Source organism: Sturnira hondurensis, unplaced genomic scaffold, assembly GCF_014824575.4.
Source record: "Sturnira hondurensis isolate 20B ecotype Veracruz unplaced genomic scaffold, ASM1482457v3 Scaffold0023357, whole genome shotgun sequence".
Classification (NCBI taxonomy): domain Eukaryota; kingdom Metazoa; phylum Chordata; class Mammalia; order Chiroptera; family Phyllostomidae; genus Sturnira; species Sturnira hondurensis.
This window is the reverse complement of record NW_028095988.1, coordinates 3054551-3080733: the sequence shown is the minus strand read 5'-3', so window position 1 is coordinate 3080733 and position 26183 is coordinate 3054551. Positions and strand designations below refer to the sequence as shown.

At 37.5% G+C, this 26183-nt stretch overlaps 1 protein-coding gene, 1 non-coding gene and 1 pseudogene across 2 annotated transcripts in view; 2 read left to right on the top strand and 1 right to left on the bottom strand.

The window, feature by feature from the left end:
• The window catches only part of PAK2 (p21 (RAC1) activated kinase 2), a 92873-nt gene that overhangs the window by 51133 nt on the left and 15557 nt on the right, over window positions 1-26183 (top strand). Inside the window, exons 3-12 of the mRNA XM_037037719.1 lie at window positions 6263-6363; window positions 9574-9721; window positions 11519-11550; window positions 12704-12805; window positions 14140-14269; window positions 14747-14810; window positions 18030-18078; window positions 18781-18893; window positions 21705-21822; window positions 24424-24523. Coding sequence (XP_036893614.1) covers window positions 6263-6363; window positions 9574-9721; window positions 11519-11550; window positions 12704-12805; window positions 14140-14269; window positions 14747-14810; window positions 18030-18078; window positions 18781-18893; window positions 21705-21822; window positions 24424-24523 — 957 coding nt within the window. The remainder of the gene's footprint in view (window positions 1-6262; window positions 6364-9573; window positions 9722-11518; window positions 11551-12703; window positions 12806-14139; window positions 14270-14746; window positions 14811-18029; window positions 18079-18780; window positions 18894-21704; window positions 21823-24423; window positions 24524-26183) is intronic.
• LOC118980973 (60S ribosomal protein L18-like) lies at window positions 19983-20635 on the top strand (annotated as a pseudogene).
• On the bottom strand, window positions 22867-22973 carry LOC118980997 (U6 spliceosomal RNA). The gene has a single exon (XR_005065249.1). It is a non-coding gene; the product is annotated as a U6 spliceosomal RNA (small nuclear RNA).

Genomic DNA, 26183 nt, shown 5'->3' with positions numbered 1-26183 from the left:
TTTGAAAACATGGCAATAGAAACCATCCAAAATAAAACTCTGAGGGAAAAACCCAAAACAAAAATGAACAGTTATGGGACAGCTTAGGCAGACTAATACAAGTGTAATTGAAGTCTCCAAAGAAGTGGAAAGGGAAAAGTTAAAAAAATACTTTTAAAAAAATGTCCACATTTAATGGAAACTAAACTCAGATTCAAGAGTTCGATATTTCAAGTACAGAAAACAAGGAAAGGGGGTTGAGGTGGGAAAGGGTAGGGGGGAATAAATGGTCATGGGAAAAATAATAATAAATGAACTATTAAAAAATAAAGCAGGAAAAAAATTAAAATGCCAACTCCTTCAATTTTCATTTTACCATAAAGTCTTAGTGAAAATTATTTTGCAAATGAAAACTAATTGAAATTAGGTTCCCAACTAGAGAGTAAATATATCAATGTGTTTCTTTTTTTAAAAAAATTTTTTCTAGATTTTATTTATTTATCTTTAGAGGGGAAAGGAAGGAGAGAGAGAGAGAGAGAGAGAAAAAAATATCAATGTATGGTTGCCTCTGGTATGTCCCCTGCCGGGAACTGGCCTGCAACCCAGGCATGTGCCCTGACGGGGAATCGAACCACAATCGTGTGGTTCGCAGGCCCGTGCTCAATCCACTGAGCTACGCCAGCCAGGGAATATATCAATCTATTTCATTGCTTATATCTTAAATTATATATCTTCTACATCAAAACTACCTAAATTAAAGTAGATATTAATTAAATATGTTCTTAGTTCCAAATATGTTCAAAGTTGAATACAATATAAGATGTGGTTTCAACCCTCAAGGAGACTAAAATCTAGCAAAGAAGCTTAAAAAAAAAAAGACTACCCCAAGGCACACAACCAAGTTGTTTAAAACCAGTGATAAAGGGAAAAATCTTTAAAACTTTCCAACTCTTGGTTGTTTTCTGTGAACTGCAACTGCTATAAAAATATAAAGTCTTATTTTTAAAATGCTTACTGTTTTAAGCCAGAAAATTAAAATCTGCCAGAAAAAAAAGACACACTACAATAGAGGAACAAAAAAAATGACAAAAAACTTGATGTAAGTAACAATGCAAGGTGGAAGCCAAGAAACAACATCTTTATGAACAACAACAAAAAAATCTGTTAAGCCCTGGCTGTTGTAGCTCATTGGATTGAGCGTGGGCCTGCGAACCACACGATTGCGGTTTGATTCCCAATCAGGGCACATGCCTGGGTTGCAGGCCAGTTCCCAGCAGGGGACACATGAGAGGCAACCATACATTGATATCTTTCTCCCTCTCTCCTTCCCTTCCCCTCTAAAAATAAATAAATAAAATCTTTTTTTTTTAATCTGTCAAACTAGAATTCTATATCCTGTGAAAATATCTTTCAAAAATGAAGGGGAAACAAAGACTTAAAAATATATAAAAGCTGAAAAAACTTACTACCAGCAGGGTTGCTGTGCAAGAAACAAACCAAATGCTTTAAACAAAAGGAAAATGGTGTCAGATTGAAATGTGCATCTGCTTAAAGGAATGAAAATCAATGTGAATGGTGATTGTTTTTTCTCAATAAAATCTCTAAAGCAGTAATCCTCAAAGAAAGAAGGAGGGAAACATAAAGGTATGCAGGTGAATCTCTTTAAAAGATAATCAGTTGAGTTTCTATGAAATGTAGCACAGAAACATGCTATTGCATGGATGAACCTTAAAGACTAAGTTAAAAGGTCATTTACAAATAATCACATGTCATATGATTCCATTTATATGCAATGACCAGAACAGGCAAATATGTGGAGACAGAAAATAGTTTAGTGACTGCCCAGAGTTTGGGGTGGAGAAGAGGGAGCAATCAAGAGTGATTGCTACCTGGCTGGTAGCAGTCATTGAGCGCGGGCCTGCAAACCAGAGTATTGGGGTTCGATTCCCGGTCAGGGCACGTGCCTGGGTTGCAGGCCAGTTCCCAGCGGGGAATGCACGAGAGGCAACCATACATTGATATTTCTCTCCCTCTCTCCTTCCCTTCCCCTCTAAAGATAAGTAAATAAAATATTTTAAAAAAACAACAAAATAAAATGTTTTTTAAAAACTTATAAAGAAAAAAAGAGGGATTGCTATCGGGCATAAGGTTTCTTTTAGGGATGATGGAAATGTTTCAAAGTTAGATCATGGTAGGGGCAGCACAATTCTATAAATATACTAAAACCCATTGAATTGTATAATTTAAACAAGTGAACTTTATGGTACTTAATCCCACAGAAGTTATAGTCAAAAATATTACATGTGGGTCATGTTTATCCAAGAGATACACTCATTACTAGTATGTGCTGAAATGTGGGAAAAAAATTTTAACTGAAAATGTGCATTTACTATATTTATATGCTAAAATGCATTATTTTTATTTATTTTAGTTAAGAATCTAGACATTGTTAAAGAAATATAAAAACATAAATAATTTTCTTTTTAAATCTTGGAAACATGGATATTGCTTAAAAAACAACCAAAAAGTATCTTTTAACATTAATCAAAATCTCTAATACTTGGCCTTGCAAAACATTTGTAAGTCATCACAAGCAATATTGCTATGCTCGGGGCATAAATACTTTTCACAACATTTGCAGAAATATTGTGATAGGTGACTCATTTCAAATGCACAGCACCTAACACATCTTTTTCTGCTTGTTGAGGAAGCTGTATCTATGTTAGAATTTCCTTCAATTTGTGTTGAAATTGATGAAGTTTCAGGTGTAAGGTCTTAAGCACACCTGTGGTGATTTCTGAATGCCTTTTTATTTGTCCTGACAATAACTGCATTACGAGATTTCTAATAAATATTCTGCACCTTATTTTCACATTGCTGAGTAGCATGTAAATAGTCTGAGCGTTTATTCCCGCAATATTCAAAATTGTGTAGAGCAGGGGTGTCAAACTCGTTTTCACTGGGGGCTATATCAGACTTGAGGTTGCCTTCAGAGGGTCAAATGTGATGTTAGGACTGTATAAATGTAACTCTCCTTAATAGGTAAGCGAGAACTTGGTGCTGCCGCTGGGTAGAAACAAGGTGCCAGGCCGGATAAAACAAGGTAGAGGGCCAGATTCGGCCCTTGGGCTTTGTGTTTGTCACCTGTGGTGTATATAGTGTAACCATAGGCCATCTTCTGGTGTTCCTGGCCTGTGTACCTACCACGTGGTCCACAGTGTCAACTCCTGACTTCATTTGATTGCAATGTTGTATCATGTCAGGTTTTGCAGATCTGGATTTATCATGTCATCGAAATGCATAACATCAAAGTTATGTTTCTCCCTTTTGGGGGTATGTGAGATATAAGTGTGTAATCTGCACCAAAAGCAAATAAATTGGATTTTTTCTGGTCTGTTTTTAGAAGACACAAATTCAGAGGCAGTTAGGGGTTATTATTATGAACAGTACCTACATGTGAAAGTTGCTCCTTTTTCAAGTCAGAGATGAGAATTGTATCTGTGAACGCTTACCTGCTGTAATACTACATCCTGGTGAGTAAATGGGGTCTGCAAGTCTCTTGATTTCACCTGCTGGTTTATTACTAATCAAGTAACGGCTTTCGGGCTGCTTACCAGTATCTATATTTCAAGATTTCCTGTGTAAAATACTTTTGAATTGCCCATAGCAAAAATTGGCATTACCATATTTACTGGGTTGGCATTTTTTGCGTTTGGCCAAACTAATGGAAGTTTATACAAAATATTCTGCAACTGTTTCTAAATTTTCTTCTTACTGGATTTTTCCTCCATTTTGATTCTTTATCCTTTCCAAAAAATATTCTTCATTTATGTCTAATTCATCTTCATGTTCTTTACTAGAAATATCTTGCTTGGTATCCTAATCTTCTGAATGAACCTCCACATAATCTCCATCTTCTAAATCACTTTCATTTTCATGTTCAACACTCATTCTCATGATTGGACTCGAGTTGCATTTGCTGAAGTTCTTCAGCATTGTTTGCATTATCAAATCGATGTGTTTTTCTAGCTATTTCCAACGGTAAATAAAAAAAAAAAGCAACAGCACAACACTGACTTCCAAGTTCACCAAAGAAAAATAAATAAATAAACAACATCAATACTGGCTTTGGAGTTCACGATTTCTCTCAGATACAATTTACAATCGAATATCACACACCCTTAAGAAAAACATATTGTGACCAAAGCGATGGCTTAAATGTTATGGCTTAACATTAGTCACAGACGCACAGTTAGCCATGACCTGGAACCTATACACCTGCTGTATGTAACAGTATTTAAGAAAAGAGTTTGTATCTCTCACATCAGCTGCGACCTGTGCACGGTTAAGGAGTTATAGCTGAAAAAATGAACAAAGGAGATAAAGGCAATTATTTTAAAAATAGTTAATCCAAAGGAGGAAAGTAAAAATGAAGACTGGATAGAGACTGTTAGAAAGTGAATAATAGGATGGTGAGTTTAACCCAACTATATTAATAATCATAATTAAATGTAATTGATCTAGACATCCCACTTAAAACACAGACATTATTAAATTGCTAAAGGAGACCTAATGACTTGCTGTCTACAAGAAATCCACTTAAAAAATAAAACCCATAAGTAGGTTAAAATAAAAGAATTTTAAAAGTATGCTAACAGTGAAAAGAAACCTGGACTGGCTATATTAATACTGAACAAAATAGATTAGTGCAACCCCAGTCAAAATCTCAGCAGGCTTTTTAATAAAATTGTTGAGCTTATTCAAACATTTACACAGAAATGCAAAAGACCTAGCCAAGAAGCTTTGAAAAGAAGAAAAAGTTACAAGGCTCATACCACATAGTTTCAATGTTTATTTTAAAACTTCAGTAATCAAGGCAGTCTGGCATTGGCATACAGATAAAGAGAACATTGCAATAAAGTTTAGCATCCAGAAATAGAGCCAACAGTGGTTCAGAATGGCATTGACCTGTTACATATGGCGGCACTGGAAATTAGAAATTTTGAGCCCTGGCTGGTGTAGCTCAGTGGATTGAGCGCGGGCCTGCGAACCACACAATCACGGTTCGATTCCCAGTCAGGGCACATGCCTGGGTTGCAGGCCAGTTCCCGGCCCCTGGCAGGGGACACACAAGAGGCAACCATACATTGATATTTCTCTCTCTCTCTCTCCTTCCCTTCCACTCTAAGATAAATAAATAAAATCTTTAAAAAATTTTTTGAAAAAAAGAAATTTTGAATAGGGTAAACATTTTCACCTAAATATATGTATAGTCAGAAATTACGAAGGAGTGAAGCAAGAAGAGGGGAAAAAACGGGACCCAGAAAATACCGTAGATTTTAGCACAGGACAAAGGTGAGAAAAGGGCCAGGGCGACAGCTATACCAGAAACCTAGGCATAAGTGACTGCGGATAAGAACAGGGAGCAGAGAGTGAAATGACTAGTAAAGGAAACAAATTTACAGAGAATATTGATAGGTGTGTTGTGGAAATGTTGCAAAAATAATTGGTGGAACCACAGAAAAATGGAAACTTTAAAATGAAGCGATTACTGATTTCAGTAAAAAGGAGGAAGGCTTGGCCCTGGCCTGCATGGCTCAGTGAGTTGGGCTCCATCCTGCAAAGCAAAAGATCAGCAGTTCAGTTACAGCCAGGGCCCATGCCTGGGTTGCAGGCCAGGTGCCAGCTGGGGGCATGGGAGAGGCAACCGATCTATATTTCTCTTGTACATTGATGTTTCTCTCCCTCTCTTTCTCCCTCCCTTCCACTCTCTCTAAAAATAAAATAAATATTTCCTCTAGGAAAAAAAGGGTTAGAGTTGCACAAAAAAAGGTTGATGTGATCTTTGTAAACTAAAGTATACAGTGCCTATTAATCTATATTGTCATAGTAATATAAGTTGCTTTTTCTGGATGAATATAACCAAATGGAAGTAGAATTTGATAGACATTTTCCAAATTACTCAGTGTTTATAACCCTTTACTTATGAGAGAATGAACGAACCAGTGTCCTAAGGGGCTGTCTCTTCTGCCTTGAGCCCTTTTAATCAGGCCTAGTGCTGGGAATCTGTGTGCTTCTTACTCTGGACACTGGTCGTCCCCACCCCCGCCTGATGACAGGATTGGTTACTTGGCTTCATTTATCCGTTTTCTATCAATCACTGCACTGTCTTTAAGGGAAATTTCTTTTCTAGAATAACTTCATTCCTAATCTGTTTTAGAAAAAATATAAACATCATTATTTTGTTTAAATAGCCTTATTCATTTTTATTAATGCTCCTTAGGAAGTAAGAAGAAAGAGAAGGAACGGCCAGAAATTTCTCCTCCATCTGATTTTGAGCACACCATCCATGTTGGCTTTGATGCTGTTACTGGGGAATTCACTGTAAGTTTACCTGCTGGGACTCACTTTTATGTCATCACTCAAGCTTTTCCACTCAGTTTTAAGTTTGAAAGTAACTTTCTAGTGTACATATTGAGTTCTTAATGCATTTCTCTTCTAAAAATGTTTGTGGATGGATGTATATTTTTCCTAGGGAGCGGGGCCTATTAATTATAATTATGCAAAATAGATTTGGACAAATAGGCCTTTATAAAACTAGGCCTTTTATGTTAAATTATATTTTATTACTTATGCTGTTACACTTGTCCCAGTTTTTTCCCTGTTTGCCTCCCTCTGCCCAGACCCTATTGCCCACACTCCCTAAGGTAATCACACCATTGTCCATGTTCATGCATATATATATTCTTTGGCTACTATATTCCCTATGCTGTACTTACATCCCCGTGACTCTCCTGTAACAACCAATTAGTACTTCCTGCTCCTTTCATCTTTTTTGCCCATCTACCCTACTCCCCTTCCATCTGGCATCCATCAGAATGCTCTCTGTATCTGTGATTTCTGTTTGTCTTCTTTGTTTATTTTGTTTTTTAGATTTAATTATTGATAGATACATATTTATTACCATTTTATTCATATATTTGATATTCTTCTTAAAGAAGGCCCTTTAACACTTCTATATTACTGGTTTGGTGATGATGAACTTTAGCCTTTTCTTGTCTGGGAAGCTCTTTATTTGTCCTTTGATTCTAAATGATAGCTTTGCTAGGTAGAGTAATCTTGGATGTAGGTCCTTGCTTTTCATCACTTTGAGTATTTCTTGCCAGTCCCTTCTATCCTGCAAAGTTTCTTTTGAAAAATCATCTGACGGTCTTACGGGGGTTCCCTTGTAGGTAACTAACTGCTTTTCTCTTGCTGTTTTTAAGATTCTTTCTTTGTCTTTAACCTTTGGCATTTTTATTATGATGTGTCTCAGTGTGGGCCTCTTTGGGTTCATCTCTTTGGGACTCTCTGTGCTTCCTGAACTTGTATGTCTGTTTCCTTCATCAACTTAGTGACATTTTCTGTTATTGTTCTTTCAAATAGGTTTTTAATTTCTTGCTCTCTGTCTCTTCTGGCAACACCATGATGCAAAATTAGTATGCTTGAAGTTGTTTCAGAGACTTCTTACACTCTCCTCAATTTGGGGGTTCTTTTTTCTTTTTGTTGTTCTGATTGAGTGTTTTTTGCTCCTTTATATTCTAAATTGTTGATTTGATTCTCAGCTTCATCCATTCTACTGTTGACTCCCTGTAAATTGTTTTCTCTTTTAATTAATGTATCCTCCCTTTCTGACTGGTTCTTTTTTATGGTTTCCGTGCCCTTTTTTATGCTGTTGGAAGTTCTCACTAAGTTCATTGAGCATCCTTATAACCAGTGTTTTGAACTCCGCTCTAGTAGATTGCTTATCTCCATTTTGTTTAGTTCTTTTTCTGGAATATTGTTCTGTTCTTTCATTTTACCCATGTTTCTTTGTGTCCTTATTTTGGCAGCTTCTCTGTGTTTGTTTCTGTGTATTAGGCAGAACTGCTATGACTCCCTGTCTTGGAAGAGTGGGGTCCAGTGGTACAGTGTCCCCTACCACCCAAGCTGGGTACTCAAGGTGTGCTCACCATGTGGATGATGTTCATCCCTATGTTGTAGTTGAGCCTTGATTTCTGTTGGCAGATCAATGGGAGTGGTTTATCTGGGCCAACCAACTGTAAGGACTAAGGACTGGCAGTGACCATTGACCACCAGTCTCTGACCACCATCGAGGACCAGCTGGGTAGAGACCCATGCTGAGCAGGACTTACTTTAGCAGGACTCTGGTGCCCACTGAGTCTACCTTTTTGACTGTCACTCATGGAGGTGGTGCTCCAGTTTGGTCTGTAGCTGTCCACAGACCAGGGTGCACAAGCTCTGGGGCCTCACAGGAGGTGGAAGCTAAGGTTAGCTACCACCTGTGTTCGGCCCTAGGCTACCCGGCATAACCTACAAAGCCATCTGCAGTTGGCTGCTACTCGTGCTGGGTTTGGAGGTGACCCAAGGCCAGCTGCTGCTAGTACCAGGCCTAGGGCCACTTAGCAATTAGCACAGGGCATGCTGAGGCTAGATGCTGCTTGTTTGAGAGAATTTAGTACAGGGGTATGAAACTTCATTTTTTAGTGGGGCCACATAAGCCTCAAGGTTGCCTTCAAAGGGCCGAAATAATTTTAGGACTATATAAATGTAACTACTCCTAACTGCTAAGGTGTTGAAATTACATTCAGCCCTTTAAAGGCAACCTAGAGGCAGATATGGGCTCCGGTAAAAATGAGTTTGATATCCCTGATTTAAGAGAATCTGAAGTGTGACTCAAGAGAAAGCCATTCATATGGAAAAGCCACTGGAAACAGGTTGGGTGGCCTCGAAAGTTGGGTAATGGAGCCTTGGGGAATGACAGGGTGCAGCAAACAGTGTGAGTCAGGTAGATGAAGTCTCATATATGGCACCCACCAGCCAGCCCTGTCGGGGGAGTGCCCAAAAAAGGAGCAGTGGCCTCTGCCACCATTTCTGTCTGGGAGAAAGCTGCCCCCCACCTCTCACCCAGATGCCAGACACTTCAGTTCCTCCCTGTATGTCTCTGGTGCCTTTCCATCTGTTGCCCTCATGCCGAAGCTCAGAGGAAATAAACCAGAGTAAGTCTAGGTGCAAGCCCTGTAAAAAGAACTGCCTGGGACTCTAGCAATTTGTCTTCCACAGCCTCAATCCCCTCTAGTTTTTACAGCCAGAAGCTCTGGGGACTTGTGTTCCTAGCACTGGAATCCTGGGCTGGGGTGTCTGTTGTGGGGCTGGGACCCCTTGCTCCTGAGATATCCCTCCCTATTCTTGTCCAGCACATGTGGGTGTGGGACCAGCTCATTCAGCATTTTTACCCTTCCTGTCAATCTCAATGTGCTTGCTTCCTTTACTTCTGAAGTTGTGGGACTTCCATTCAACTCTATTTCTGGCAGTTACAAACAGTGGTTGTTCGTAGTTAGTTGTAATTTTGATGTGGTTGTGGGAGGTGGCAAGCTGTGTTGAAGTGTGCCGCCATCTTGCATGGAAGTGATGATCAAAAACTAGGCTTTGAAGAATTAAGTCAAACCTGTAGTTATGTAGATTGATTTGCCATTGTGTTTTGTCATTTGCCTCAGGAAATTGATTTTATTAGAGCAACTCAGATTAACTAATTTCTGACTATCTTGTTTTTAGGGCATGCCAGAACAATGGGCCCGATTATTACAGACTTCCAATATCACCAAACTAGAGCAAAAGAAGAATCCTCAGGCTGTGTTAGATGTCTTAAAGTTCTATGACTCCAACACAGTGAAGCAAAAATATCTGAGCTTTACTCCTCCAGGTAAGACATCAGTCAGCTCTAAAAGGCCTAATTCAGATGAGATTGCAGAGTTGTGATGCTGTTCTAGATTTAAAAATTCCTTCTTAAAAAAAAACAAAATGAAAACTAAGCTATGGTTTTTGTCTCCATTTTTTCCCTTGCATAGATCTACCTTTTATAAACTAATTGGAGCAGCTTTTGTGCATAATTTGGAATCTGGGAATTATATTATTCTCTTAGACAGAAATGGATGATTTAGCCTTTTGCTTATTTTATTTTCCTCTTCATTGCTTTTGAATGACTACCAGAAATAAGGGGAAAGATTCTGATAGTTCATATTGGAAATATATTTATTGTTAGTGAGACAGGAGGACAGTTGTTTTACCATATAAATGCACAGAATTTGGAGTAAAAATGTTGAAGTCCACTCAAAAATTGAAACTTACCAAATATATAAGCAAAATAAGCATTAGACTAAAAGAATACGTACCTCAAAATATAAATATCAGGTAAGAACTGGAGAATAGTAGATTTTAAAAAACAGTTTATTTGTTTGAATCAGGATCATAATAAAGTTTATACGTTTCAGTTGATTGCTATATCTCTTGAATCTTTTTTGATATTTATGCTTACTCTTCTCCTATCTCATGCTGGTTTTCATGATCTCTTTTTCCTTGCAGTTGTTAAAGAAATGAGATCATTTGTCTTGTTCCCCTAGCATGGATTTTACTAACTACATCCTATGACATTTAATGTTTTCCTCTGTCTCCTGAAGTCATACATGTAATATTTTTAAACAATGTGATTGAGCTAAAGTCATACATGTGGTTTTTATTGTACTTAATTTGATTGCATCATTGCAGAAAAACCACTTGGCAAGTGATTTTGACCTTTTTTTACCTTGTTAGTACATCTTAGCAAAAAGTTGTACTTGTCCCCAGAATTTTTCTGTCAACTAGTAAGTTTGTAAATTAGTAATCTTTTTTAAAAATCAATGTTGCACCAGAAAATCATACATTTCCTACATATATATTACTTTTAATGTAAAACAGAACACAACTTAATGTTCTAAACTCCAGAAGGAGTGTTTGAACATTTAGTCTTCATGAACTGTTTGACCCTCAGGGATTGGTTTCCCTTTCTTTCTTTTTTGAAGATTTATGTGTGTATGTATTTATTTATTTTTAGAGAGCAGAAGGGAGGGAGAATAAGAGGGAGAGAAGTATCAGTGTGTGGTTGCTTCTCACATGCCCCCTACTGGGACCTTACCCACAACTGAGGCATGTACCCTGACTGGGAATCAAACCCGCAACCCTTTGGTTCACAGGCCACCACTCAATCCCCTGAGCCACACCAGCCAGGGCAGTCATATTGGTCACAGTTTATGTCAAGAATTGTTCTTTGCACACTTGTCATTGTCTTCATGGTTGCTTTAAGTTCTCCAATAGGCAGTTTTCTGGAGAAAGTATTATAAATAAATTTGTTTAGAGTAATAAATACAGATTGACAGGTGTAGCTTCAAGTAAATTTTTAATAACTTAATTAAGGTATAATTTACATGCTAGTAAAATTCACCCATTTGAAGTATACAATTCAATAATTTTTAGTAAACTTAGTTTCATTAAGATTGGAGATTTGTTGACTCAATCTAATACAAATTCTTGTTTGAATATTGATATTGTTATTTTTCTCAAGACTTAATTCAACTTAAAATCAGTCTAAACATTTTACTTGCTCTGCTTTTTATCATCTTTCTTTTTTTAGACATTTATTTGATTTGAAATATTAACTTAGCATTATTTTCTTTTTCACATTTAGAGAAAGATGGCTTCCCTTCTGGAACACCAGCAGTGAGTTAATATGTTATTTCTTAAAGCTCTTGTTCTCATTAAGTTACTCAAAACAAATTTCAGTTTTTATTTTGCTTTCTAAAATGAATTACAGCCATTAGAAATAAAACACTCCTTCATATATATTTTAGCTAGCCACTTGATTATTTGAGAAAGCCATGTGAAACAGATAGAATGTCCCTAATATAAACTCAAAGTGTCTAAAACTTACACTCGAGAGCAGGTTAGCTGCTTGTGGTAATGTTTCCATATATAAACATGAATACAAAGAACTCGCTAGTCTTTTCCTCTGGCACCATTCTACTGAATATAGATGATGGAGAAATACAGAACAATAGAGAAGCCTTATCAGTCTTCAAAGTTTCTGAAACTTTATCTAAGTTATCATGCTCCTACAAAGTCACTGTTTTATTTTCAGTTCCTCAGTTAGAAGGAAATAGCGTCCCGGGTTATCTGAAGATTAAATGGGATAATTTATAAAGTACCCACCTAGATACACACATGGCTTATAGTAATTTCTATCTATGTAAAGGTTAATACCTTCCTTTGTTGCTTCGTTAGCCACCTTTTTTTTTTTCTGGTGAATGTAGCTGTTTTAAATTCCTGAAAATGACTCTGACTTATTCAGACCCTAGAGGATCTTTATTTTTGGTCTTAACAAATAGTCATTGTTTGCTTTAAATTTTTTTATTGATTGATTTTAGAGAGAGAGAGGGGAAAGGAGGGGGAGAGAGACATCGGTTTGTTATTCTACTTGTTTATGCATTGGTTGATTCTTGTATATTCCCTGGCCAGAAATCGTACCTGCAATCTTGGTGCATCAGGACAGCTCTCTAACCAACTGATCTATCTGGCCAGGGTTTATTGTTTACTTTTAGGGTTTATTTAAAGGGTATAAAATTCTCTATATAAATTTGGGTGTAAATTCTCTCAAGAATACTGGATATTTATCATATTTATTTCATAAACTTTCTTTACTTAGAAAATTGTGTTCACTGTTTAAATAATTATAGTAGAGCCAGTGAGAATTTATCATTATGAAATGAGCTGTTACAATATATTTTTTCAGATACATATTTTTTAAAAGAGTCATATGTTAATGTATTATTATATTTGACTTGTCTTTCTCAACTTGGCTCATTGATAAATACAGCTGAGTACCAAGGGATCAGAAACATTAGCAACAGAGGAAGATGATGATGATGAAGAAGCTGCTCCTCCTGTTATTGCCCCACGACCAGATCATACAAAATCAGTGAGTGTCTTACTGGTGAATTGGGCTGTGTGTGTCTGTGCATGTGTGTTTTAAAAAGCAGTCTGTATTTAACATCCAGTGATCAATTTTTAAAAGCCTTCATGCTTAAAATATTTTAGTGTAGGGAAATTTGACTAGGAGATCTTTACCTGAAGACCACTTGGGAAAACACTAGCTTTTTGGAAAGTTAAAATTGAATGGCTTCTTTAAAATACTTCTCTTTTTCTCGTTTATTGATTTTGTTGGGATGACATTGGTTAATAAAGTTACAGATTTCAGGTGTACAATTCTGGAACACATCAGAAGTAACTACTTAATCCTAGGTCTCCTTCCATCACAATTCATCCCCCTTTTCCATCTTCTACCTCCCCGCCCCCTTTCCATCTAGTAATCACCCCACTGTCTGTGTCTGTGAGTTTGTTTGTTTTGGGCTTTATTTAATCCCTTCACCTTTTTCACCCAGCCCTGCAAGCCCCTCTCCACTTCATATTGTTTTTTCTACCTATACTAAACCTTTCTTCCAGAGAATTCGTATATTGCTCTGACTTTCTCTGTTTATCTCAATTCAGATAACTGCTGTGTCTAAAACTTAGGTCTTCATACCCAAATTATATATTTTATCTCTGATTTTACATTTCTCTCAAAGCCTTGGTGTCATTCAAGAGGCTGCTAAGAATAAATTCCAAACCAGATATAGATATAAGAGAATTTTTAACAGTAGTGACCTTAGAGACAGATTCCTTTTCTTGTGCTGATATTTATAAGTAAATTGGGGGAGGGTGCTGTGCATTGGCCTCTGAGGCAGTGCTGGTGCAGTCAGCAGGTGAGGCTCTGAGGCTGGCCATAGCCTCCTGATCTGATGGTAGAGGCCTCTATTTTCTTTCTCTCCTATGAACTGGCTGTTGGAAAGGAAATGATAGAAATCATATTTGTACTAAAATTTAGGGAGGATTAGTAGTTATTTTAATATCAGGGTTTGTATTATTTTGCTCTTTATTGCTCTTTTTTGTTAAAAACATGATTTTAAACTTCTTTTTGCTTCATTGCTTGCATATCATTTTAGATCTGGTTACACTTAAATTTCTTTCACAGACCTGCTCTTTTGCTACAAAAACTTAAAAGTTAGGTATGGTGTGCCACAGAAAAATTTCACATTTGTTCTCTTTAGTTACAAGTCTTTTATAAGACAGGTCTGGAAATACTCTCTTTATTTGGAACACTGGAGACAACTTAGCTCTGATTAAAAATCAAAGAACTGAATGGTGTGCCAATAAGAATACATAAAAATGTTTTTTCTCAAATATCAGTAATTATCTCTCTCTCTCTCTCTGCAGATTTATACACGGTCTGTCATTGACCCTATTCCTGCCCCAGTTGGTGATTCTAATGTTGATGGTGCCAAGTCTTCTGACAAACAGAAAAAGAAGACTAAAATGACAGATGAAGAGATCATGGAGAAATTAAGTATGTCTTCTGCATTTTACATTATTCTAGAATTGTTAACTGCTCTTGTAACCTTTGGCCCAAATAGATTTTAATTTATACCCTATATTTTGGCTTAAGACAAAGAAATTGTTTTCTTTTAGGAACAATAGCTTCAATTAAAATTTGGTGAAGCCCCAAAACACTCTTCTTTGCTTATTTATTATGTGTTGACTAATGAGTAACGTCTCCAGAACACTCAGTACTTTTGGGAGCAACTCTTTTTCCCAAAGGGCCGAATCTAAGGGTCATAGTTAGAAACTTTTTCAAAGGAAGTTTGTATATATTTATGCATACCTATAGCTTCTCCATATGAGAATACAAAATGGCCATAAGTAACTAAACAAAATATTGGAGTTTATTAAAAGGAATAATGATGCCAGAATTAATTTATAATTTTCAAATGCTTGATGGAGCTTATAAATTTTTTTTGTATTTTTTTTGTTTTGTTTTAAATAGGAACTATTGTAAGCATAGGTGACCCTAAGAAAAAATACACAAGATATGAAAAAATTGGGCAAGGGTAAGTATTTGTGACTTACATTATCACAGTATTCAATACTTCCTAGGTGTACTGCATGATTACTGCTTTAGCTTGCTGACATTGAGCACGCTCAGACTTCTATGAGTGATATCCTTAGATTTGTGTAAATAAGTAATGCATTTATTTCTAGATGCTTCTAAAAAACTACTACTTAGCCACGGTGGTACATTGTTTCTTCTTAAGTGTTATTGCCTATTGGTGGTAAGAGATTAGATGGTTGGAAAAATTGCTCATTAAAAATACTTAAGACTGGGACTTCCGCCAAGATGGAGGCATAGGTGGAAACACTGTGCCTTCTCCCACAACCAAGTTTGAATACAACAAAGGTTTGGAGAACAAAGACACAGCCAAAGAACAGAAAATTGAATTATACAGAAGTCTGACAACAACTAACCGTTCAACCGGGACGATAAGAGGGGCGGAGCCAGCAGCACAGCAGGGTCAGGCAGGACAGATCCCCCAACCTAGGCGCGCAAGTGGCCCGGACCCAGTCAGGGTGTGGGGCAGACTGACCGCGGCCACACATTCGTGCACAGTGAGAGGGACCACACAGGCCCCAGGGGGCGAGGGCTGATGGCGGTGGCACACTCGCGTGCAGTGGGACAAAACACGNGTGACGGTGGCAGCTGCGGCACCGGCCACCTGTGGGGGCCGCAATGGGAGGCGGCAGAGGGATGCCATTGTTCCTCTTTGACCCCGCCCCCACATACAGCGTCACACCCCAGCGACTTAGTTGCCCTGCTCTAGTGAACACCTAGGGCTCCGATCCTGCTACGGAACAGGCAAGAACAGCCCAAAAGATGGCGCGAGAAGAACTCAAAGTCCCAGAGCCGATAACTCTAAGCGACCAACAGATTGCCAGCCTCTCAGAAGCACAGTTCAAGACACTGTTTATCAGGATGCTAACAGAACTGGTTGATTATAGTCACAAATTAGAGGAACATATGAAGGCTAAACTAATTGAAATGAAGGGAGATGTCCAGGAAACAAATAGTGATGGAAAGGGAACTGGGACTCAAATCAATGGAATGGACCAGAAGGAAGAACAAAACATCCAACCAGAAAGGAATGAAGAAATGAGAATTCAAACAAATGAGGAGAGGCTTAGGAACCTCCAGGACATCTTTAAACGTTCCAACATCCGAATTATAGGGGTACCAGAAGGGGGAAAGAAACAGCCACGAGTGGAAAACCTATTGGAACAAATAATAAAGGAGAACTTCCCCAGTCTGGCAAAGGAAATAGACTTCCAGGAAATCCAAGAAGCTCAGAGAGTCCCAAAGAAGCTGGACCCAAGAAGGAACACACCAAGGCACATCATAATTACATTAGCCAAGATGAAAATGAAGGAGAGAATCCTAGAAGCAGCAAGGGATAAGGGGACAGTCACCTACAAAGGAGTACCCATCAGACTGTCAGTGGATTTCTCAAGAGACCTTCCAGGCAAGAAGGGGCTGGAAAAAAGTATTCCAAGTCATGAAATCCAAAGACCTACAGCCAAGATTGCTTTATCCAGCAAAACTTTCATTTAGAATGGAAGGACAGATAAAGTGCTTCTCAGATAAGGGCAAGTTCAAGGAGTTCATCATCACCAAGCCCTTATTATATGAAATGCTAAAGGAACTTATCTAAGAAAAAGAAGATGAAAAATGTAAACAGTGAAAGGACAGCAAACTCACAGTTATTAACAGCCACACCTAAAACAGAAGCAAACCAAGAGGACAGGTAGATCAGGAGTGGAACCATAGAAATGAAGAATACATGGAGGGTTAGCAACAGGGGAGTGGGAGGAAGAGAAGGGGGGAGAAGGTACAGGAAATAGCATAGATGGTAGGCAGAAAATGGATAGGGCAAGAATAGTGGGGGAAATATAGAATCTAAAGAACTTGAGACGTGGTTATAAACTAAGGGGCGGAGAATGGTGGGGGAGGGAGTGTGTGGGTGGAGGGGAATGAAGGGGAGGAATAGAATAACTGAAATGGTATAATCAGTAAAATATATTTAAAAAAATACTTAAGACTGTAAGAGCAGGGATGTCAAACTCATTTGCACCAGGGGCCACATCAGCCTTGGGGTTGCCTTCAACGGGCCAAATGTCATTTTAGGACTGTACAAATGTAACTACTCCTTAACTAGGGGAAAGGAGTTCAGTGCTGCCGCCGGGTAGAAACAAGGTGCCGGGCCAGATAAAAACAACCTGAAGAGCCAGGTATGGCCCTCAGGCCTTGTGTTTGACACCTGTGCCGTAAGAGTATGGGCAATAAAAACATGAATTTTCATCACATCCATAAAGTGTTGATGTTGAGTCTACTGATCTTAAGTCTACTGTGTTTTTTCAAGTAATTTGTATTTTTAACTATACAGATTTGTATTGTTAATTATATTAACTGAGCTTTTTCTGTTGCTTGGAAACGAACATCTGGGATTTTTAATGTTGTTAATTTCTGGAAAATGTTCTGTGAATTTAGAAAGAGCTGAAGTCTTTCTCTGAAAGTTTCCTTATGAATTTCTTTTCAAAAACTAAATTCACATTAAGCATTGGTTTTAAAAACAAGATTTTGAGAATTATCTTAACATTTTTACAATAATGGATAAATTATAATATATTGATTAATATATGTAATAATAATTATGAATAAACAAGAATGGCATCTAACAAAAGCAATAAAAAAATAAGAATAACGTCTCTTTTATATGGATGATCATCCCAAATCCAATATTAAATTTAAAAATTGCTGAAAAATACATAGTGAAATTAGATAAAGTATAGAGAGATGGGTGGAACTGACGTACATGAAATGCAATGTGAACAATACTTACAGGTTACTTTGGGGAAACAAGGAGGATGCCTTTGGAAATGCCACACAAGAACCTTAGAGTTTATTTGTAATTCTTTGTTTTTCTTAAGCAAGGAGACAGATCCATGAGTATATGTTACTTTTTGTCTTTACTTCCTTTATCTTTTTCTTATATTTTTGAAGGTATGAAATTTGTGACATTTCTAACCTAAGTTTTGACCACATGGATTGCCTTTTTCTTATTTTTTTTCTGCTTTTGTTTTTATTTTTACTCTTGTTATAGATGTTAAGTCTTAAATGCTTAATCCTTTTTCATTTGTTCTAATATAGAGCCTTTGGATGTTATAAATGGTAGTGATTTAGAAACCTTAAATCTGGCTGTGTCTTCTTTTCCCTCTAGGGCTTCTGGTACAGTGTTCACTGCTACTGATGTGGCATTGGGACAGGAGGTAGCTACTTTTTCATTGTTCTGGGTGTTATCATTAGCTTTTAGTGTAGGAGGACGCTAGACAAACCTGTGAATGAATAATCAATAGAAATATCTTTTTCAGTTGAATCTGTTGAAAGAATTATTTTGTGTAATTTTATGACACTTATTAAGGAGAAAAAAGAAGGACTTAATGTGTTGTTTTATGAAGAAGCAAAATTTTTTCCCAGCTTGAATGAAAAGGAAAATTAATTGTAGGCACTGAGCTATCCTTGGGTTGGTTAATCAGTTTCAAGAGAAATCTAAAAAATTTTTGGGCTCGCCCTGACTGATACAGCTCAGTTGGTTGGGTGTCATCCCACAGAGCAAAAGGTGCTGGTTGAATTCCGGGTCAAGGCACGTGCCTGGATTGTGAGTCCGGTCTTCAGTCAGGGCATGTGCAAGAGGGAACCAATCGAAGTTTCTTTCACACATCGATGTTTCTCTCCCCCTTCCTGTTTCTCTAAGAATAAATAAATAAAATCTTTAAAAATATTTGGGCTCTATGTATTATAAAGCATTGTCATAGGCAGTATGGAAATCAGAGTACTGCCAACTAGTAAATTATAATTTCATTGTGTAATATTTATAGTAAATTGAATTATTATTACCTGATTGGTATTTGTAATTTTGTTAAGAGAATTAGGAAACTTGTTTGATTATTTTTATTCTGTTTCCATTATAGGTTGCTATCAAACAGATTAATTTACAGAAACAACCAAAGAAGGAATTGATCATTAATGAGATTTTGGTGATGAAAGAATTGAAGAATCCCAACATAGTTAACTTCTTGGACAGGTAAATAATGAATATTGCTCAAGTATTGAGACAAAAATATGGAAATGTTAAATCTTGTGGCTTCGGGTGGGTAGCCACTTTAGTTGGACCAGAGTGGAATATCTGTGCTGAAAAGTAAGCTTGAAAGAGAGGTAAAAGTTGTACATTGCAGTTGAACAGTCCCCTTTTCTACATAGGCACCACTTGGCAAGTGAGAGAAGGCAATTAAATGAAGGACATTGCTGCTGGTGCTCATGTTAGTTACAAATGTTCAGAAGTAGAAACAGTAAGGTGATTCATATCTTGACTAACAGAGGTGATGGGTCACACAGTTATTAAACTTTTGGATGAATTTTTATTTTAGATGCTCTCGTGGGTAACTAATATGTCTTATCAAAAACATTTAATTTAGGAATGATGTTAATAATGAGCATATTTTATGCTTTGGCCAGGTGGCTCAGTTGGAATGTCATCCCGTACCCCAAAAAGGTCACCCGTTCAGTCCCTGGTTAGGGTACATACAAGAGGCAGTTGATTGATATTTTCCTCTGACATCAATATTTCTGTCTGTTCCTCTTTCTCCCTCTTCCTTCCTCTCTCTAAAATTAATAAACATCTTTGAGTGAGGATTTTTTCTTTATAAAGTATATTTTACTACTATATGTGTTTTCTAAAGCAATTACATGTATATAAATGAAATAGTTATAAAAATAATAAAAACTATAATAGTGATTGTTTTGGAGATAGGTGATTTTCTTCCACATTTAAATTTGTTTTGAATGGAGTAATGATAACCCATTTTTAGACTTTAGCCCTAATAATTAGGACCATGCCCATAGAAATAAACTTTCCAGGAACATTTTTAAAATAGTATTTTAAGCCCTGGCTGGTGTAGTTCAGTGGGTTGAGCGCGGGCCTGCGAACCACACGATTGCGGTTCAATTCCCAGTCAGGGCACGTGCCTGGGTTGCAGGCCGGTTCCCGGCAGGGGATGAATGAGAGGCAACCATACATTGATATTTCTCTCTCTCTCTCTCTCTCTCTCTCTCTCTCTCTCCCTCTCCTTCCCTTCCCCTCTAAGATAAATAAATAAAATCTTTTAAAAAATAGTATTTTAAGTCAGTATATCATGGTAGTTAAGAAAAACCATCCGTTTTCCAGATGTGGTGGGAGTAGAAGGCGCCATCATGGGAGTCAGCATTCACCACAACAAAGACTGAAAGTTTCAGCACAGATAGCCCAAGAGCCATGACATCTGCCTAAGGCTGTTGGACAAGCTATACAGGTCTCTGGCCGAAGGAAACAACTTCACCTTCAACCAAATGGTGCTGAAGAGGTTGTTCATGGTTGCACCAACCAACCACCTCTGTCCCTTTCCCAGATGATCAGGAAAATGAAGCTTCCCAGTAGGGAGGGTAGAACCACTGAGGTTGTAGGGACTATAACCTATGTGCGTGTCCAGAAGGTACCCAGACTGAAGGTTTATGCACTTCATGTGAGCAGCCACATTCTCCAGGCCAAGGGCAAGATCCTCACCTTCAGTCTGCTGGCCTTGGACTCCCCCGAGGGCTATGACACCATCTTGCTTTCTGGTCCTCAGAAGGGCCGAGAGATGTATAGTCATTTTGGCAAGACCCCAGTATCCCTCACAGCCACATCAAACCCTTCCTACATCCCAGGGCTGGATGTTTGAGTACCCAAGAGGCCAGTGGGCCCACCATGGCTAGAAAAACTAACCCCAGATACTACCTTGTTACTAAAAAGATTTTCTTGGATTGCGGTTCGATTCCCAGTCAGGGTACATGCCTGGGTTGCAGGCTGGTTCCCTGCAGGCCGGTTCCCTGCAGGCCAACTCCCAGCAGGGGACGCACGAAAGGCAACCATACATTGATGTTTCTCTCCTTCTCCTTCCCCTCTAAAGATAAATAAAATCTTAAAAATAAATAAATAAATAAATAAATAAATAAATAAATAAATAAAAAGATTTTCTTTGCCCTTGGCTAGTGTGGCTCAGTTGGTTGGAGCATCATTCAGTAGACCACAGGGTCACGGGTTTGATTCCTGGTCAGGGCACATACCCAGGTTGCAGGTTTGATCCCCAATTGGGGCACCTATGAGAGAGAACCAATTGATGTTTCTCACATTGATGTTTCTCTCTCTGTCTCTCCCTTCCTCTCGCTCTCTAAAAGCAATAAAAAAATGTTCTTAGGTGAGGATATTTTCAAAAAAAAAGAAGATTTTAGATGGTGGGCCAAACCTGGTACTTCAGTTGGTTAAACCATTGTCTTCATATGTCATGGTTATGGGCTTGATCCCTAGTGAGGGCTAGAAACAGCCAACGAATGCAAAAATAAGTAGAACAAATTGATGCCTCTTTCTCCCTTTCTCCCCACCTTCTCGTCTCCCTCTTCCCCCTTCCTCTAAAAAAATCAATTAAAAAAAATTTTGGATGCCGAAAGAAAAGCCATGAGCTTTGAAATCAGTTTATACTTGGCTTCAGATTCTGGTTCTGTCATTTACTATGTGACCTTAAGCTCTCCAAATTTAACCATTCCAGACTTCTGTCTGTTCATCTGTAAAAACAGGATGAACAAAGCTACCTCAAGTTACAATTGTTGACAAACTTTACAATTATTCAGGAAAATCGTAATCACCCTCAGTTATTTTTCTGTGCTGTTACATAGCAGCTTTCCAGTTGTCTTCCTCTCACTCAAAGCTACCAGCTTTCTAGTTTTCTTATGAGAATATCTAAACTTTGAATTCTTCAACATACAGTGCCATGTGCTTAGAAAAAGTAAAAGCATGAGTGTATTTTGTGTTCTTTTTTTTTAGTTACCTGGTGGGAGATGAATTGTTTGTAGTAATGGAGTACCTTGCTGGGGGATCACTTACTGATGTTGTAACAGAAACCTGCATGGATGAAGCACAGATTGCTGCTGTATGCAGAGAGGTGAGTTTGCTCCCATTGATAAGTTATGGGTAGCAGGAGATAAAAAAAGAGAAAGTTTTCCACACAGATTGAATTTTATTTATTTATCTTAGAGGGGAAGGGAAGGAGAAAGGGAGAGAAATATCAATGTATGGTTGCTTCTTGTGCGTCCCCTGCTGGGAACTGGCCTGCAACCCAGGCATGTACCCTGACTGGGAACCGAACCGCTATCCTCTGGTTCACAGGCCTGTGCTCAATCCACTGAGCTACACCAGCCAGGGTCACACAGGTTAATTTTATTATGTAATGTACTTTTTCTGTACACATTCTCTGCAAGTTTTCCCCATACCATTTCATCCTACATGAGCATTTCAACCCTTTATATGTAAGATAATTTTGAAATGAAGCATGGACCTTTGAAGTGCTGAACTCACAGGTGAATTTCAGTGCTGTGATCATAATAATTCATTGTCTAAACAAAATGTTTAATGCAATACTCAACAGTGGAAATGACTCTCAGGCAAAGCAGCACACATGCTAGTTTCAAGTGTTAATACATCTGCTTCTGGCTTTATTGAAGGTGAAGAAGCTGTTTGCTTTTAAATCCTAAATTCTGCTAAATTGCCTGTGTCTAATCAAATAAGAAGCCTTCTTCCTTCACCTAACATTTTCTACAAATAAGACTTAGGTTAATGATTTACCTATTGTCATTGAATCTGTGATACTGCTTTTGAATATCTTAGGTATCATTGTCACAAAGGACAAAATTATGAAAGTTCTTAAGACAGTTAATGTTTTCTGTGGTTTGGCTTTTAGCATTTTTGTAGTGATACATAAATGAATTAGAAACTTTGTTCAGGTAGGAACAGTACATATAATGGGGTTTTTTTTTGGAAAATTTTAATTCTGATTTAATTGTTTCCCACCTAAGGGGCACAGCTTGCTTGGTTGTTTTAGTAGGGCAGGAAATAAGAATTCCTTAATGAATATAATAGTTTAATAACATTTCTCCTAACAAAAAAATGTTGGTTACTTAAAAGCTGGTAAATCTTTTTTTTTTTTTTTTTAAATATGGAATGCTTCACGAATTAGCGGGTCATCCTTGCACAGGGGCCCTGCTAATCTTCTCTGTATCGTTCTAATTTTAGAGTATGTGATGCCGAAGTGAGCACAAAGCTGGTAAATCTTAATAAGAATTTATGTATTTATACTTAATTTGTTTTTCTAGTAGCTTTTCTTAGTTGTTATAAAATTATTTTAGGAGTTCTTTCAACTGTGGCAAGTTTGTATTTGTACAAGTGTTTTTCTGGGAATTTGTTTGGGGTTTTTTTTTTTCTCCAGGAGTGTGCTTAAATGCTTGGTAAATGTAGTGTAACAATGTACATAGTTTATATGTTTTTTCCTTGAATGAATAGAATTTTTTTTTTTTGCAATCATTTATTTATTTTATTTTTTTAATATATTTTGTTGATTATACCATTACAGTTGTTCTATTCCCCTCCACCCGCACACTCCCTCCCCCACCATTCTCCCCCCCTTAGTTTATAACCACGTGTCTCAAGTTCTTTAGATTCTTTTTAAGATTTTTATTTCTTTATTTACCTTTAGAGGGGAAGGAGAGAGGGAGAAAAACATCAATGTATGGTTGCCTTTTGTGCATCCCCTGCTGGGAGTTGGCCTACAGGGAACTGGCCTGCAGCCCAGGCATGTACCCTGACTGGGAATTGAACCGCGATCCTCTGGTTCGCAGGCCTGTGCTCAATCCACTGAGCTACACCAGCCAGGGCTGAATAGAATATTTTTAATGATATTTTTACTCTTTAAATGATATACAGGGTTTTTTTTGTTCTACTCTGATGGTGAGAAATAAAAACAACTTTTTTATAATTTATGCACACTTTATATTTAAAAACATACGGACATGCAGATTTTTAAAATCCAGCCTCATTTTTACTTTTAAGGAAGAGGCGTTTTTTCTCAGTTTGAATTCAGTGCTTTCTGAAACATTAGCGTAAGAAGAAAGTTATTTCTTTATCATTGGCGTCAATTTTGTAAATATGTCTTTATATAAAATTCACCATAGAAGAAATGAAGACATCTTACATCACATTGATAAACAGCCAGATAGAACCAGACTACCCAGGATCTTGCCCGCTTTTCTTGGCACGTTGATTGAACTTGAGTATCTGAGATTCATATGGGAATAATCACAAGTTTATCCTTTACTGTTGAAGTGATTTTTAAAGAATCTTGTGCATGTGTTTGCCAAGTGCTGTATACATTGAGGCATTTAAACCTAAAAAGTCCTAGAAATTATATAGATCTACCCATTATTTTATAAATGAAAATATTGAAGACTGAATGATAGGACTAGTTAAGATATCATTTAATAATTATCACTGGGTAAGACCAGAGGGTGAGAGATGGGGGATCTTATTAAGGTGTCTTATTTTTATAACTTTGTACATGAAAGAATGTTTTTTCTTTATAAGTGTAAGTATTGGAGTATCTTCTGCTAGATACTAGAAGGAATGCTCAGGCCCTAAGTTCACCACATGTGAGCCTTCCTTGCACTTTCCCAGAGACTGTTTCATGGATCGTTTTTTTTTTTCTTCTGTTCAGTGTTTACAGGCGCTGGAGTTTTTACATGCTAACCAAGTGATCCACCGAGACATCAAAAGTGACAATGTGCTTTTGGGGATGGAAGGATCAGTTAAACTTAGTGAGTAAAAGATAAGCACGTAACATTTATTTGTTATTATAATTTTCTACCTTTTGTTTAAGCAGAAACCACTTCTGCTATTAATATTTCTATGACAGTATGTGGAGAGGGAGGGAGAATAGTGGTAAAGATTATGGTCTCTCAGCTGGACAGCAAATAGCAAATCTGCTGTGCTTACTCAATAATTTTAGGTGAGTTACTTAATCTCTGTGTTTATTTTCTCATTTAAACATACATAAATTATAGTATCTATTTCAAAGAATTCTTCTGAGGATTAAAAATCTAAAGTGCTGAGCTGCAGCCAGTGTGGCTCAATTACTTGAAGTATCATCCCATACACCAGAAAGGTCGTGTTTGATTCCCAGTCAGGGCACACACCTAGATTGTGGGTTCAGTCCCCAGTCGGAGCACATATGGGAGGCAGCCAACTGATGGTTCCTTCCTGTGTTCCTTCCTTTGTCTCTAAAGTTAGTAAGTATATATTGTTTTAAATTTATTTTAAATCTGAAACACTGGGGAACAGTACCTAGGACTGTCATAATTTTGGTGCTGTCTTCAAAAGATAAACTTGAATTTGTCTCTGTCTTTCAGGGTAGATTTTTGTCGTGCTCTTCAGCTTTCATTGTATTTGGCAGTGTGGCCTAATCATGGGAGGGCTATGTGACCCTGACCTCAGAGATGATGAGGGAAAAAACGAGTCATGGGGAGGAAATCACAAGTTTTTTTTCCTCTGCTAGCTGTAATTTCTCAGCTCCATCTATGCCCTCTATATGATTTAAGAATTTCTGTAAAAAAAATTATACCGAGTTTTGCTCCTTTTTTAACATCTCTGTGAGATTGGCCAGGAATCAAACCCTCAACCACAAGAAAGAAGGTCTAGTTTCTGTCAGAAACTAGATGGTCAGAATACAAAATTATTACTCTTAATCTTAGTAGGCAAGTTAAAAATGTCTAATTTTTGGTGAATACACCTACAAACTGAATTAGACTTTTTTGGATAATGTTTAATCCTGGCTCTTCGCTTACTAGATGAGTGATCTTGGTTAAGTTATCTAAAAATTTAAATGCCTCAGTTTCCCCATTTATAAAACAGGAATGATAACAACGTACCTATCTAATAGAATTATCATGAGGATTAGATGTGTTAATTCTTATAAGGTACTAGAAACAATATCTGTTTTTTTATAAGTTTTCATTTTAGCTGTCAGTAGTCATATTTGACCTAACAATTACTCTTTTATGATTTGCTTCTATGTGCTTCTATTCGAAACATGTGCGTAAGTACAAAGATGTTCTCTGCAGCACTGTGAAGAAAAAACAATATCTTAAATGTTTAGCAGTATGGAAATTGTTAAATAAGTTACAATATTTTGTTTCTTAAGATTTTATGTATTTATTTTTTTTAGAGAGAGGGTAAAGGAGGGAGGGAGAGAGGGAGAGAAACATCGATGTCTGAGAGATACATTGATGGGTTGCCTCTCACACACCCCCAATGGGGCCCTGGCCCGCAACCCAGGCATGTGCCCTGACCAGGAATCAAACCAGTGACCTTTCAATTCCCAGGCCGGCACTCAATTCACTGAGCCAACATCAGCCAGGGTAGTTATAATAATGAGGTACATCAATGTATTAATGTGGAAAGATCTCTAAAAGTTGTTTT